At 39.0% G+C, this 17,214-nt stretch overlaps 1 protein-coding gene across 5 annotated transcripts in view; it reads right to left on the bottom strand.

Moving 5' to 3' along the window:
- Positions 1 to 12,727: 12,727 nt before the first annotated feature.
- Positions 12,728 to 17,214, bottom strand: part of LOC109421015 (receptor-type tyrosine-protein phosphatase-like N) — a 120,627-nt gene continuing 116,140 nt past the window's right edge. For all 5 annotated transcript variants that reach the window (XM_062850589.1, XM_062850588.1, XM_029859080.2 and 2 more), the window contains one exon: positions 12,728 to 16,877. In XM_062850589.1, the coding sequence (XP_062706573.1) occupies positions 16,493 to 16,877 (385 nt within the window). In that variant the 3' untranslated portion in view covers positions 12,728 to 16,492. The remainder of the gene's footprint in view (positions 16,878 to 17,214) is intronic.

Here is a 17,214-nt window from a genome sequence, read left to right as displayed (position 1 = left end):
TTCAAGGAATTTCAACAGAAATTACTTCAGGAAATCTCCAGGAATTGCTCCATGGATTTTTTTTTTGGAAATTTCAAGAGTTGCTCCAGAAATTCTTTCATGAATACCTCCAGAATCCTTCAGGAAAAGTAATTCCACAAGAATATACTCCTGAGATTACTCTAAGAATTCGTCTGAGAATTCCTTCAGAAGTCCTTATAAGGAATTACGGCGAAATTCCTCCCAAAATTACTCAAGGAACTCCTTCAAGAATTACTCCACGAACTCTGTCAGGAATTCCTTGATAAATTCTTCCAGTAATTCCACCAGGAAGTTCTTCAGGAATTCCTCTTATAATATCTTAATTCTTCCCCCCAAGAATTCCTCCAGGAATTCCACCAATAGCTCCTCAAGAAATTTCTCCAAGACATTTCCCTAAAATTCCTCCAAAAAACCCTACAGGACCTTTCCCAAGAATTTAACAAGGGTCCCTCTATGACTTTTGCCAAGAATCCCTTAATGAATTTCTCCACAAATACCTCCAAGGATTTTTTCAAGAAATTCCTTCAAGAATTCATTAAAAAAATCTACCACAAACTTCTTAATGAATACCTCCAAGATTCTTCAGGAAACCTTCAGAAATTCCTCAAGAAAATACTCCTGGGACAACTCCAGGCATTCCTCCGAGAAACTGTTCCAAGACTTCTCCTGGAATTCCTCCAGAAATTCTTCCAGGAACTCCGACAGTAACTCTGTTAAGAATTTCTTCAAAACCTGCTCCAATGCTTCTGTCAAAAATTCCTCCAAGAATCTCTCCAGAAATTTGGGCAAGGATTCCTTTATAAATTACTCTAGGAATACCTCTAGGGATTTCTTAATATATGCTTTCAGGAATTCTTCCAGGAAATCCTTGTAAAATTCCTCCACAAATGCCTACAGAAAATTCTCCAAGGTTTCCATCAGGAAATCATCCAAGAACTCCTCCAGGAATTCCTCCAACAATCCAGAATTCCTGCCAAAAGTCCCTTCCATGAATTACTTCAGGATTACCTTCAAGACTTCTTTCAAGATTTTCTCTAGGAATTTCTTCAGGAATTCCTTAAAAAATTATTTCTGGAATTCCTCCAAGAATTCCTATAAGACCAAGAATTCTACCAAGAATTTCTTCAAGAAATTTCTATATAAAATCCTACAGAAATTCCTGGAGTACTTTCTGGAAGAACTCATGTAGTGTGAAGGAATTTTAAAAGAACATCCTGGGAGAATTCGTAGAGGAATTCCAGAAGGATTTACTTGAAGCAGTCCTGAAGGAACTCTTGGAGAAAGTTTTTTTTTGTACTTTTTATTTCCTGGAGTAATTCCAGGAGAAATTCCTGGAATATTCCTTGTAGGAATTCCTGGAATAAATCTTGGAGGAATTCCTGGAGAAAACTTTGGAGTGTTTTCTGGAGGAATTCCCAGAATATTTGTTGTAGGAATTCCTGGAGTATTTCCTGGATTAATTCCTATAGGAATTCCTTTACTAATTCCAGGAGGAATTCGTAGAGTAATTCCTGGAGGAATTTCTGAAGGGATTACTGGAGTACTTGCTGCACGAATTTCTGGAATATATCCTGGAGGTATTCCAGGACGGATTCTTAGCAGAAGTTTTCGGGGAATACCTGAAGAAATTTGCTGGAGGAATTTTTGGATAAATTCTTGGAGAAATTTCTGATGGGATTCTTTAAGGAATTCTGGGAAGAAGTCTCGGAGCAGTTCCTGGAGAATTACCTGAAAGACATCTTGGAGGATTCCCTTGGGTTGAAAAACTCCTTGGATATATTCCTGGCGAAATACCTGAAGGGATTCTTGGCAGTAGTGTGAAATTCTTGGACAAGGTCCTGTAGGATTTTTAGAGGAATTCTTGAAGGGATTCTTGAAATAATTCTAGGCAGATGTCTTAGAGGAATTCCTGGATGAATTCATGGAGATATTCCTTGGGGAATTCTTGGAGGACTAAAAACACACTACACCGTCTTCAGCCAGAGGCTGCACAGACTGGACATTACTAACATTAGACGAAGGACAACACATATAACACCCACAGTGACCCAATGAAGAATTTTCCGTTTGACTGGAGCGGGAATCGAACCCGCACTCCGAGGCTTCTCTCTCTCTCTCTTCTTGGCGTAACGTCCTCATTGGGACAAAGCCTGCTTCTCAGCTTAGTGTTCTATGAGCACTTCCACAGTTATTAACTGAGAGCTTCCTTTGCCAATGACCATTTTGCATGTGTATATATCGTGTGGCAGGCACTAAGATACTCTATGCCCAAGGAAGTCAAGGAAATTTCCTTTACGAAAAGATCCTGGACCGACCGGGAATCGAACCCGTCACCCTCAGCATGGTCATGCTGAATACCCGTGCGTTTACCGCCTCGGCTATATGGGCCCTCCGAGGACTATATGGGACTCCGAGGCTTACGAAACGCTTAAACAACTGACGCCTCTACCCGCACGGCTACGAAGCCCACGACTGGACTTCCTGGTGAAGTTCCAAGAAGAATTTATTAAGGAATACCTGAAAGAGTTCCTGGGGTAATTCCTGGAGTAATTCCCGAAGGAGTTTCCTGAGGAATTTCGGGAGGATTTTTTGGCGTAGTTCCTCAACAGTTTTCGGAGGTATTTCTGAGGAAATCCCTGAAGGAATTCTCGGACGAATTCTTAGAGCTATCTCAGGAGTTTTTTTTTTTTTGAGGAATTACTAAAGGTTTCTTGTAGGAGCCTAGGGGTGTTCATGGAAGAATTTTTGAAAAACTTTCCAAAAAAAATCCCTGGAAGGATTCTACGAAGAATTTCTGAAGAAGTTCCTGAAGGATTTTTTGAAGTAATTTCTGTTGGAATTCCTTGAAAAATTTATTCACGAATTCCTGGATGAATTTCTGGAGAAATGCCTGAAAAGAAAATCTCGGAAGAACCCCTGGAGTAATTTTTGGAAGAGTTTTTGGACGATTTCCCGGAGGCTTAGGGTGAAATTCTTTGAGGATTTTCTAGAGAAATTCCTTGAGAGCTTCTTGAAAAAAAAAAAAACCATTGAATAATTCTTGGAGGAATTCCTGGAGAAACTCTTGGAGGAATTTCTGGAGGAATGTTTGGAGAATTTCTAAGCAGAAGTCTATGAAGAATTCCTGGAGGAATTGTTGGAGGAATACCTAGAGGGATTCTTTGAGGAATTCTTGGCAGAATTTTTTGAGAGAAATTCGGAGAAAGTCTTGAAGAAATTCCTGGTGGAATTCTTGAAGGGATCCTTGGAGAAATTCCTGGAGGGAATCTTGTAGGAATTTCTGGTAGAATACTTGGAGGAACTCCTGGAAGAATTTTAGAGAAATTTCTTGAAAAATACCTGGAAGAATTCTTCCAGGATTTCTTGGAGGTATACCTGGGAAGAACATTTGAGGAATTCTTAGCGAAAGTCTTGGAAGAATTCCTGAAGGATTTTTTGGAGGAGCTACACCGATAAAGGAGCTACTGCCGATAGAGTGAACAGAAACAAGAGTAGAGCCTGTAGACCTTGAAGGTCCTAATTCCAAAATAGTTTGGAAAGCCTAGTACACCCCATGAATGTACCAAATGCATTATAGTTGTGCACCGAGGCTCCATCAGCAGTATAGACTACATCCCACGAATATTTTTTACAGTTAAAGCATGATACAGTATTTAGATATCGTAACCCAAACTTCAAAGTGTTTGGAGGCTATTTGTATTTCGCGGAATGTCCAACTACCACAATATCGAGTTGCTCGTAGCATTGCGAGGTCTAATGGACTTCAACGTGACTAAATTTCATAAACAGAGTGAACACATATGATGGTAGATGTTGTAGATCTTAAGAAAATGAATTCCAGAGTAGTTTGGATGAACTAGGTCACCCAATTCATTTGCCATGAATTTTGTAAGAGTGCTTTGAGGCTTTCTGAGTACTGTAGACTATGTTCTGTGCTGATTCATCGTAAATAAAATTTGGTATAGGATGTTGGATTTGTGACACATACTTCGGAGTACTTTGGAGGCCTTAGAATAGCTCTGGGGTTAAAACTTCAACAGACTATGTTGGATTATAATACATTGCATATCACGGATCAGTTAATACTATTGATCATTAGCAAAATGATGAAATTTGAGCAAAAACATGTAGAATTTTTAAAAATCTAGCTGTCCCCAGGGATGGCATGTCACGCAGAAATTGTGCCCATTTACGCTCATCTTTCACTGAACTTCTCAGTTTCATTTACCTTACAAAAGAGAAAGAGAAAAAACGCACAATAAAATGTACATAATTTCTCTCACGCAGAGTTTTTGTGCGGGTGATTAGAGTGCTGCGTGAGAGCAATGAGAGCCCGCAAGTCATAATCCCAGTGTGCAATTTCTGCGCGCACGCAGAAAAAACAGAACTCAGTGCACACGCAGTGTGTTCAAAGGTGTCAATGTTGCTTGAGCATTTGGTGAACCGAAAGCATGCCAGTGAGTCCAAAACCTGCTAAGGGGTATCAAATCCTGTGATATCAGAGACAATCAGACGTCTTAAGCTGGTCAAGGACTTACAATTGATGAATATTTTGGTTCCAAATTCCACCAACAGGTGGTGCTAGTGAGCTAACAAATTTTGTTTTCCATATATATCAGGAAAATTTGCAAAAAATTGCAACTAGCGCCGCCTAGCTGCAGAAATTCGAACCAAACGATAATTATTCTGAAAGCCCTTGATCTACCAAACAATTTTGCCGAAGACACCATCTTTCTAAAGAATCAGAATTCTGAGATATGTGAAATGTAAAATTTGTACGCTATCTAGCGCCGCTTAGCGGTGAAATCACGAATCACACGGTCCATATTCTGAAAGCCTTTGATCAGCTGAACAACTTTGCCGAAGAAACCAACTCTCTAAGTAATCAGGATCCTGAGATATATGGGATGGAAATTTTGTCAGTGTTGCATCTGCTTGTCTAAGATATCACATAAATCACAGACAAGTAGATGTGACACTAGCGAAATTTCAATCTCATATGTCTCATGATCCTGATTACTTAGAGAGTTAGTGTCTTCGGCAAAGTTGTTTGGCTGGTCAAGGACTAACCGATAATAAGACTTAAGATTCAAAATTCCACCGCTAGGCGGCGCTAGAGAGCAAACAAATTTTAAACTTCGCATATCTCAGCATCCTCATTTTTTAGAAAGATGGTGTCTTCGGCAATATTGTTTGGTAGATCAAGGGCTTTCAGAATAATTACCGTTTGGTTCAAGTTTCTGCAGCTAGGCGGCGCTAGTTGCATTTTTTTGCAAATTTTCCTAAAATTTATGAAAAACAAAATTTGTTAGCTCACTAGCACCGCCTAGCGGTGGAATTTTGAATCTTAAATCTTATTATCGGTTAGTCCTTGACCAGCCAAACAACTTTGCCGAAGACACCAACTTTCTAAGTAATCAGGATCATGAGATATATGAGATTGATATAGTTAGTGTCACATCTATTTGTCTGTAATTTATGTGATATCTTAGACAAGCAGATGCAACACTGACAAAATTTCCATCCCATATGTATATCTCAGGATCCTGATTACTTAGAGAGTTGGTTTCTTCGGCAAAGTTGTTCAGCTGGTCTTTCATACTCCTATGGTACACACAATATTGCACTGGAAGCACGACTGAGTGCGCTCTCAACACGAATTTTTGTGTGCACATTTTCTGCGCGCACAAAGTGTGCACGCAGGAATTGAAAAAAACCTGTTTGTTCTAACATTTGTTTGAGCACTCATTTTGAGGGTGCCGCGATGGATGCCAGAGAGTGAGCGGCTGGTTTGTGTGTGAAAAAAGTTGCGTAGTTCACCCTCGCTCTCGTTGAAAGTCGTGTGTAGAGTGTATGTTTGCTCTTCTCACGTTTCGCACTGAGGAGCATGCCATCTCTGTGTCCCGGCAAACTTTGTCTTGCCAAGCTGAGGTGGTTTGACAACTGTTGAGGTCATCGCAGCAACGCACTCTAGATTAATTTTGATCACGCTGAATTTGTTCCCGGCTCATGCAAAATCAGTATTTACACAATTTTCATACCTTTTTAAATGATGTTCGTAACTTTTTCTGCATATAAACACAGCCATCATGTATACGAATCAAACCCTGCAAGAGTCATCCTGATCGGTTCACCCGTTCGTGAGTTTTGATATAGATATAGATATAAAAGCCACGTATTTTCGGCTACCAGCAAAAGGGGGGAGGTAGCATGCATTTCTTAGCACAACTATTCCCCTTTACTATAAAAAACAAATTTCAGGGTAAAATGTTTTAAAACAAAGAAGATATTGCATTTCTGCCAAAAATAGATTGACCCTGGTTTTTAAGGATTAAAAGACGATGAACAAATTGAGATTTGAATTATGAAAAGAAATCCACGTGTTCCGATGGAAATCGAACCCACAACTTGCAATTTGCTAGACGGGGAGTCGTGGGTTCGATTCCCACCGGAGCACGTGGATTTCTTTTTATATTTCAAATCTCAATATGTTCATCGAGCACATCTGTTGTGCACATGGATGTCGAAGTATTTTCAACATTGTAATTTCCACTTGGCTTGGTCAGCCAAAAGCAAAAATCAAGAAATTGTCAAAATACGTTTGTTTGTCGTGGTTTCAGCATTCTTCATAATAATGCTCTACCTCCAAACCATCCATCATTCCTTTATCCATTCGATACGCACCCTTCGATAGAAACTTGATTTAAGTTTCAATCGTTTACATCATAAATCTTCAAGACAAAAATTAAATTATTCCTGAAGTCAAAAATTCAACTTTAGTCAAACACCGACCGCAGACAACTTGTCGAAACCACTTGATTAACACCCGGTGACATTTGAAAATCCTCTGACTTATAAATCGGTAACTTCATTCCATATTGGTAGGCACCATTTGGCATGCGTGAACTCGATCAACTCCGTAACACACGTGATACCCATCGGTATAAGGAGATCCATTAATTAGCGCAGATTTTTGGCAATATGTTAAGGTTCCTGAACCGGACCAAACTTGGCTTGGAGTTCGTTGTGAGGATGCGACACCGCGCTGCGCACGCATTCAGATAGGTATGAATGATGCGTTTATTGGGAGGGGTCCAATAATCATGCCAATATAATATGGAAATTGGACTGGGGTTGTTTCATCACTGTCAGATCTGCTGCCTATTGCTAGGGGTAAGCTTTGGGTGAGAAAAGATGACAAATTGGCTTGAATATTGACTGACAGTATTACATGGAAAGATTTGTTTATTTCGATGTTGGAGATGATGGGATGTTAACGATCAAGGTCAATACAAGTTTTATTGAGTGCCTTAAACATTTTTCAAGTTTTGTTGGAATTAAACTAGAAAATGATCATTGGTAAATATTTAGTTATAACATTGACGAACAAGTGATTTTTTTTGTTAGTAAGAGTTCTGAAATACTCACCTTTTTTAATTGAATATCATCGAAATATTTAAAATAATACATATATAGCATAATTTATATTTAAAGAACATTCGCAATGAGTGCACTGAGTACTATCGTTATATTCAAACCCAAATAACCCTAAATCAGCATATTCAGTATTTTTTTTTATAGAACGCGAAGTATTCTGTTTAAGGTTTAACATTCTTTCTCAATCACTTGGCGTGGGACCGGTACAACAATATCAGGCGTACGTTAAATTTAAATAAATCAATACTTACAATACAATACAATCAATACATGACAATATATACGCCAATCATCCAACAATACAATACATTCTTAGTGAATTTAGCGATTCATGATTGGCAGCATTTGCTCTCCAATGAACGCACACTAAATTGCAATAAGCTTCATCTTGTACAGCATATAGTAGAAGCTTTAGCTATAGATTGCATGTTGTGTGGAAGTAAAGCTCGATGGCGTGCAATTTTCTTGAGAGCAGATATAGAAAGCTCGCTCGGCAATAAGGCAAATGCTCAGGGAGCACAATCAATGCCCAGTAGACGATTTTGGAAACATAGACTGTTTCCCCCCTGTTGCAGATTGAGGCTATTAAAAAAAAATGCATTGATGGAGCGAGATTCTAAGATATATTGTCGGGCCGCCACCAAACCGGACTTCGCACAATCAAGTCGCGATGTGACCCAACTCGCGACGTTTTTTTATCATGTCAAAAGTAGTACGCATCCTTCTCGTTGTTGTCAGCAACACAGCGCACTAGATGCGAAACAGTTGCGACACTTGTGGACCAAGAAAATGGCAATTTTTGATTGAATGTCGGTCTTGATTCTAACCGGATGGACAATATGATAATATTGACTAGACGTGCGCGCTCTCAGCTAAAATTTGAGGAAGTACTCATAGCATACTAGCTGAGAAGCAGGCTTTGTTCTAGTTGGGACGTTACGCTATGAATACGAAGAAGAAGAAGAAGAAGTTGTGCAGATCAGCGTGTGTCAATTTAAAAAGCGATTTGCATTGATTCACCCACCGACATCGACCCAGCGTTCTATTTATAGGGCAGTACTTTTGAGGTGAATATCTTGTGAATAGCACAATATTTCAGTATACTGTCTTCGGAAAGGTTGTTCAGAACTTCCATACACAGTACATAACTTCAGAATTGGTTCATTAGGAGGCGCAAACGTTGGTGCAAAGATTACAGATGGCCACGGTTTATGGGTTGAATTCCAAATGTAAATTTGTTTTCCTATTCACCCTCATTCTTGTTTACGGACGTATCCACTTTCGAACGTTTTTGGTTCGATCGAATCAGTAGGCCATTTGATTTTGCTGGCGTAAACGGGAATGCGAACGATTTTCGTTCGAAAGTGGATTCGATGAGGGAGAATGAGGGTGAATATCTTACCCCCATGGTTTAAAACTTGAAGTTGATGTTTTTGTCGCAGTTAGAATTTTTCTCACCAGATGGTGCTGTAGTATGATTGATTTATCTCAATTGAACAAAAAGATACAATATTGGTGTTTTCTTCAAATACGATTATCTAGCCAAAATACATTATTCTAATTAAAAAAAAACCTTCAAAGAGGTGGAACTGGAGTGAAAGCATTCCGATGCTAATGCCTCGATTCAGCGAAGAGACACACAGCTGGTCTGGTAGCATATTCAATTAAACTATCAAATGTGACAAGTGTCGAAAGATTTTAAGTTAAAAATTATCGTGTTAGATGCAATCAATATTACAGATATCACGGGCGGTGTTTAATGCCTCTCACAGGGTTTTTTTATGTAAATATTCAGTAATTCCTTCCGATAATTCACCATGAATTTCTCCTAGGAGGTGGTTTGATCGTGTTGTCCCCAGGCTTGTCCGCACTGAGCGCATGAAAATTCTGCTCTTTTGATTGACACCACCAAAATCATCGTATTTATGCAATCTTTCTATCTGACCTGATACAAGGATGTTCAAATATTCTAAATATCATTTCGAACTGTCAAAAAATCGCACCCCAGTGCCACACTGAGCGCGCAAAGAGAAATTCACTGGAGTGAATTCACTCGGTTTTTTCATTTTGAACCAATTGACTTGAAATGTTGTCCACGGGTAGATACTATACCCATCTCACTACATTCCAAAAGTTGTGTCAATTGGTTCAAATTTGACTGAGTTATAGTGGAAAACAGACGAATATAGAATCCACCGCCCAAGTGGCGCGATTCCCTATATATAAAAATGAGTTTGAAGTCCCTTTGAGGCAACAAAACTCACGAACGGCTGAACCGATCGGGATGACTCATGCGGGGTTTGATTCGTATTCATGGTGGCTGTCTTTTTAAGCAGAAAAAGTTACGAAAATCAAAAAAAGAAAGACAATTGAAAAAGTGCTGTTTTTTGATGAGCTGGGAAGAAAATCAACAATATCGAATTGAAAGCAATCTAGAGTGCGGTGATATTGTGAGCTCAACATTTGTCAAACCACCACAGGTAGGCAAGGCAAAGTTTGCCGAGACAGCTAGTATGTTATAAAAGGCTGGAAAATGTTATCCCAGACAACCAGGAGTCGTATAATAATGCACGCTGTACATCGTATAAAGTACTATTTTAAGTCACTCTGGAGCCGACCTACTGATACTATTTTAAGTCACTATCGCATATATGTTCAGCGTATGGACAATATTTATCGCATATGATGATATTTTTTGAACTTATTACGACGTACCAGGTAGACTCATAAAAGAATACAAATCAACTTTTATTTGGTATGAGTACATCGTAGTAAATGACATTCTGATGTTTTATTACGATGAACTTAACTTATTCGCAGAAGCATGCGAGTAAACCCGCAAAGCGTCAAATGAATTCGCATAATGGAGCCTCGTAGCCGTGCGGTTAGGGTCACCAAGCTTCTAATCGCACCATGCTATGGGGTGAGGGTTCGATTCCCGCTCCGGGCGATGAAACTTTTCGTGAGAATAGTTTTTTCTCCGTATCCACTGGTGCATGCTCCGTGTGCCCCTTGTCTAGTGTTTTGTTTCATTCAGTCTGTGCAGCCTCTGGCTGAAGACAGTGTCCGCGCCTTTTTTATAATTGCGTAATGCGATGAATATACGACTTCGCTTGGTACTTTTCTTATTGTGTCTGTTTAACTCGCATTGGTGTACAGATGAAATCGCATAAAAGTACAAATAAACTCGTTAAAGTGTGCATATAAACTCTAGCTTATGTGAGTGTTATGAAGTGTTCATGCTGACATAATGCGATTTTACATGTGATAACAATGAAAGAGTTGCTGTTGAACTGTGAATGCAGTGTCAAGATGCTACAAGAAAGTGAACAGCCGTAATTATGATTACAAAGTCATCATTATTTGTTTTTTTGGCTTGATAATCAACAATGGGAGGTGCTAGCCAGAGATGGGTAGTGAAAACTGTGCGGTGCTTCATCGTTTTTAACTCCAGCTACTCTGCCAAACACGCACAGCCTAGCGCACAGCGCTTGTGAACCAAATGCATTTCAACAAACACCGAGGTGAGTTAGAATATCATGATAATCAAACAGCTTGTTTCATAAGTAGCGTTTGGTGTTAAGGCGAAACTGGACGCATTTTCTCATTTTTTTGGTATTTGATTTTTTATCAAATAATGAAGCAATATTTTCAAAATCGATTTTCATATACAGTTAGAGGAAGGATCGAGCTATCTCCTGGATTTTTTTTGAGGTGTAAAACTTTTCCAATTTTTCAAAAACCATATTTTTTTTAAATTTTATTCAAGAATGGTTTCTTTAAAACTGAAAAACATTTCCCACTTGAAAAAAATCAGGAGAAACCTTAAACCTTCCTCTTACTTTGTACGAGAACCGATTTTAAAAATATTGCTTCGTTTTTTAATAAAAAAAAAATCAATATGTAATCAAAAAGTGAGGTAATGCTTCCAGTTTCGCCTTAAGTGTGAAGTGTGGTTCAACAATCCAAAGGTCAATAGTTCGGTTTAAACAGCCGTTTCTTTTCCTTCAAACTTCTACAACACAGCACAGTGTCAATCTATCATATAACGTCTACAAGTTATGCAACCAAGCAAACTGTTCCGCTTCTCCTCCATAGTAATCTACACATAATCTATCATCTAAATATATCCCCTTTCCATGGATCGCGTCACCGACCAAAGCTGACTCCCAGATCAGTCATCCTACTCTACTAACAAATACCCCATCCGTGCTGGCTGTGGGAACGCAGAGTGCTCTCGGTCTCTAATATCAACTAGCGTCACACTCTAACATTCCCTTCCCTTCCCAACTGACTGTAAGGACTTGACCGGCGCCGGTGTTGATCCAAAATGTATGAGCTGCTTAAATTGCACTTTGATAATAAGAGAAGTGTCCTAGTCCCTTATTCAGTTGAATCTCAGTGCAATTCATATCAGTTCAGATCAATCACGGAGGAGCAACCATTGACATAAGTCAGATATAACCTTTTGTTTTAATAGTTTTGAAGTCCAGTGAGTTTGCGTTACGGAAAGATCCCTAATTAGATCGGAATTGAGAAAAAAAATACCAAGTTATCTGTATTGCATAAGACAGGTTGTAATATCCATCACTGGAAAAGAAATAAAAACACAACCGGCACCTGGTAGGCACCGGCTCGATCTGTTACTCTCGACTGTCATAATTGGACTTTCTTTATTTTGCTTTTTCATATTCTCCCTCCCTCTTCGTTCGCAAAGATGTTCATTCCTTCATTCCTCGATCTTAAACCAAATCTTCTCAGGAACCCCAGCTTTGCCATAGGCTCCTTTTCCTTTCTTGTCCTTTTTCTCGTTATCTCTCTGTGGTTGTACGTCACGTAGAATTTGTCTCTTCCTTCTTTTTCAATTTCCATTTGTATTCTTCTGGTTTGCTTCTGCTTCTTTTTAGTTTTCAGTTTAATTTGTTTGTCTGTGTGAAAAGTGTGTTTGTGAGCGACTGAATGTCTGTGATTTCTTGTGTCGGTGTTTTCGTGTGTTTCAGTGTATTTGTTCGCTATCTCAGGCAAAAAGGTATTTCACAACATTTTACACATTTTCTTGTATTGGATATTACAACAATTAACTCTCTCTCTCTCTCTCCGTCGCAATTCGGGCTGCCCAAATTTCCATTGTCCCAAAAATTCTTTTTCTCGTTTATTTAAGCTACATCATAAGATTTTTTTTTGGTTGTTCAAATCAGAATAAAGAGAATCACATGCACGTGGATGTGTAGTTGTAAGATTTCTTTTTTTTATAATGCAATGTTGTTAATTTTTTATTCATAATCCATTGGGGATTTCTTTATTTGCTGCTCTTTTCAATATAATGTGATGGGTTCACTTTTGTTGTATAATTTGTATAATGATGCCGATACACAACAGAGGACAGAGTAGATGTGTTTCAGTTTTCTTTTGGTTTACATATTTCGCTTCACTTTAGCAGTGTTGCCAGTGTTGCGCAGCTATAATTTGTGGCGTGGATAGTTCATAAAGTTTGATATTTACTTCAATGTTTTGCTCTTCTCCGGTGCTAATTTGGTTTGGATTTTCCAATGGTGACATGCTGGCGAAATTTCCGGTCTAAAACTTCAGTAGGTGGTTTTGTTTTGGTTAGAAACATTGTAAAATTTATGAAAGAGAGTGGTATTTGTGTGATAAAATCTAATGTGTTACGAATGCAGCTCATTCGGTTCCGTTTTTCCTTTTTTGTTTGTCGTTATCGTTAGTCCTTTGATGCGTTGCCATTGTTTCGTTTCTCCATGTCATAGTGAACTTTGGGGTTAGAGTGGGGACTGACGTGTGTGGTGGGATTGGAATGCTAGGGGAAAAATAAAAGTTTCAATTGATTCTCTTTCTCTTCGTATTTTTTTTTATTCATTGTTCGAATTGTAAAGGTCTTTTTGTGATTCATAATTTGAATAATACATAAAATTTCATACTGAGTCCAATTTTAACAAGCACATTTCGCACATTTATCCTCTCGGGACTGGCTGATATACACTCTGCTTCATGGCCGGTTCTGCGCTCCCTCTGCTGATAAGATTAGTTTACTTTAATTTGTGTGGACATTTATACACAAGAATATATGAATATTTATCTTTGCTTGTTTTTTTTTTATTCTTCACCGAATATATAGTGTCTATAACTTTCCGTTCATTGCCCTAAGTGGTTAGGTTTTCGTTATATTTTCTGGTTTAAATTTTGTTCAACACCTTCAATGTTTCACTTCTCACAGCAATATGTAGTACGTCCTGACGGATGCGCTGGCAGGGTTGCCGGTACAGCTGTAGGCGTTTGACAGCTACGGCCGTGTTGCCGGAATCCCGGGAAACGCCTCCGCCGGACGGCATAGTACTAAACAACAAATATTCAGCGTCAACTGATTGTGATTGGTAATAAGATACTTTTGATTAAACAATGATTAATGTATAATAATAAGCCCCATTGTGTGATTTGTGTTATTAGGATAACTTTGTATATACTCGTTTTTTGTTTGTTTATGTATATGACTCTCTGTATTGTATATATATATATAATACATCTAGTAGGAATAGGGAATTAAAAATTTTATGCCTCATTTAGTTTTTAAAACTTGTTACACAGAATATTTTTGTAAGGGATTTGCCTTCATAATTTTCTAGGGTAAGTAAATTCCAATTGTGTATAATCTCTGCTTCACTGTGAAAGTGTTTTAGTGGTCAAGAAGAATCAAGTGATAGTTTGTGTTTTCTTTCGAAAACAAAACAATAGTTGCTCTGTCGAAGACAGCGGGACAATAGTCTAGTAGCAAAAATCAAACAGGTGTACAAAAAGTAGACATTTGTCAGTCTCTGCATAACTCGTTTGACAGTTCAAATGTGTAAATAAATAGTTGCCTCGATTGGATGTCTTCTTATTCTTGTTTATTCATAGTTATTTATAATCTTCTTGCTCCGCCTGCAGCGTTCGGTTCCAGACAGCGAGCAAGACGCAAATCCCCTCGCACTTGTGAGGAGAAAATTGGTATTTATCAAGCTTTCGGTATGGCCCCCGAAAATAAATAACGTAAACAAACGGTGAAACGTCTGTGCAACAGAAATTTGCCTCCACTCGTGCCCGAACCTCGAATTACACTTTGAAAGGGAAAATAGCTAAAAAGTTCTTTTTTTTTATTTATACTTTCTCCTGTCAACGAATCTAAACTGGCTGGATAGTTTAGAATACCTTGACAGGAACGGGTGAGCCAATATATATTTGTTTATGTTTGCGTGCATGTTTACATTATACTTTGTTTAATATTCAATATTTATTAATATATTATTTGAATACATCTTGCTGTTGGAGACGTGCGAAAATGTACCATTAGCTGTAAATTTACGTGTCTTACAACTCTTATATAGTTCTGCTTTGTTTTATGTATAATATTTTGAGAAATGCGTGAAGAGCCATTTCCTTTACCGTTAAAAGCTACTTAAAGGTTATCGTTCATCCTTTTCATCGAACAATCGCATGATTTTTTTTATATTTTCTAATGTCTCTACTACGTTTCATAAACTTTCTGTCGTGACAAGTACTGAAAAATAAGTGTGAAGTCTTCTCTTTTCCTTGCGCGTTGTCAAATCCAATAAGGAATCAAAAAATATATATTCTGTCATGTCTGTCGCCATCTGTCCGTCGGATCGTGTCGCAAAACGTCAAAAGTGCTTCACTCTTCGCGTCGGTCATCCCTTCTGCTTACCCCTAATCTAATAGCTGCACTGTCGTTTAACTCCTCTAATTCGCCACCGGATGGCGCTCTGCTTTTGCTGCGCTCCGAACGTCATCCCCGCCTACTACGCTACGCAGGTGTGTTTGTGTTGTATTGAATGTCACTTCTTGATGATGTGTACCGGTTGCGTCTGATCTGTATATGTTTCGTCGTCCATGAGCGTGTGATTGTTTACAAACTACCTAACTTCTCTCCCCCTCGCTTCGACGCCGCCTCTGTCAAAATATATACTTTTCAATTCGCGATTATCTTCATTGCCTAACGTCGTTTAAAAATTCATCTTTGTCATAAAAAAGTTTCTCTTTAGAGGTACATATGTGAACTTGGTATGTTGTGTGGTTAGATGTCAATGTTTGCGCTATTTTGTTTGTTTTCATATGTATGAGTTTTGTGTTTTGTAGTAGTAGTTGTGTTGTCCTTTTTCACAGTTTATAGAACTAATCAAATGATGATATCTTACTTTGTATTTTTTTGTCTATGCATATTTGTTTACACACACAGCTGTGTTATAAGATGTTCTTCTCTGTTCTTCTTTCTATCCAGGATGGTAACTTCCGGATCACCGGCGGTCAAACCGTCCGCAGGCGCTGGCTGGCGGCGGATCTTCAATCGGTACGGCTGACGACGGCCTTCTTGGATCTTGTGAGTTGTTGGTTGTCAATCTTTGTTTAAATGTTTCCCAATAGATGCTTGAAAAAACTTTGAATACCGGGCGGCGGGCTTTTCCCGGAAACTGAGCGGGGAAAAGCCCGCCTCCCGTAAATTTGTTCTTCATAGGATGTGTTGTCAATTTTCTTCTTTTTCTCTATGAACTAGTCAGCAAAATTGACAGATAATAATTATGTTTTTATGCTTTTTTGTGTTCCAATACTTTTATAAGGATCGATTAAATAACGGTTATGTCTTATAGTTTGGTTTGGTTTTCATCTTGTGTCATTCAAAATTCCCTAAGACGTTTGCATTGGTTTTCCAGTATCGTGTGATTCAGGTTCCTTCAACTTAAGTTTCATTTTAACGAACAATTCAGCAAAGCATTTCAAATTGTGCTTAAAACCGAAACATAACCTCAAAACATAAAATCGAAACTCAATAATGTTAACACAAACTTAACCTTCAAATCATTCTTCCACAAAACCATAAGATACTTTTCCACTTTGAGCAACGAGTTTTTGGGGGGCAAAAACCGAACCTCAAACAACTGAAAAACAACTATTCTACGGACTATTCACATTTCGTCCCTACAAAACTTCGAATAACGAACGAAATCAACTAAATTCTTCCTCCGCGTCTCTACTTTTCCGCCTTTTCCTTCTTTCCGTCCTTCTTCTTGGCATCTTCCTGCTCTTTTACCTCCTTCTCTTCCGCAACGGTTCCACCTGCCTGTGGCGCCGCCGCCGGATCGCTAGGTCGTTTCTCGCCACTCGCCGTTGCCGACGCCGCGGCCGTAGCTCCCGCTGCGTTCGAGTTCTGCGGCAGCGCCTTCAGTATGGCGTGAACCTCTTCAGCCACGGCCATCAGTACGAATTCGAACTGCTGCCGGGTTGCGACCAGGCCGGCCCGTTGGTCTCGCAGGTGTTCCAATGTGGCCGCTATGTCGATTTCGCGGGCCCCTTTGTTCATGCGGCCCAGGACCAGGTCCAGCAGGATGTACGCTCCCGTTCGGCCGGATCCGTTGCTGGAAGAAGAAAGGATTTTATCGGTTATTACGGTTGAGCCAGTTTGGGGTCGAATTAAAAAAACGAAAGCCTGATTTAATCCACCTATGGTGAACAGAACCCTTCTTACACTCATTAAATCCTTTTATTTCAGGTTGTCGAACCGATTTGAAACTCCCCTAAATACTCCATAAACCTCACTGTGCACTGAAATCCCCTATGGCCCTTGAAACGTCACTGAAAGCCTGTTTAAGTCGCATGACACCCTTTGAAACCTCTTCAAATCCCTGCGAAACTCCCAAAAACCTCTCAATGTCCTCTTGAAAGCCCAAGTAGTCCCCTGAAACTACACTAAAA

The sequence above is a fragment of the Aedes albopictus genome, chromosome 2 (genome assembly GCF_035046485.1).
Source record: "Aedes albopictus strain Foshan chromosome 2, AalbF5, whole genome shotgun sequence".
In the NCBI taxonomy this organism is placed as follows: Eukaryota; Metazoa; Arthropoda; class Insecta; order Diptera; family Culicidae; genus Aedes; species Aedes albopictus.
This window is presented reverse-complemented; position numbering and strand designations above follow the sequence as displayed.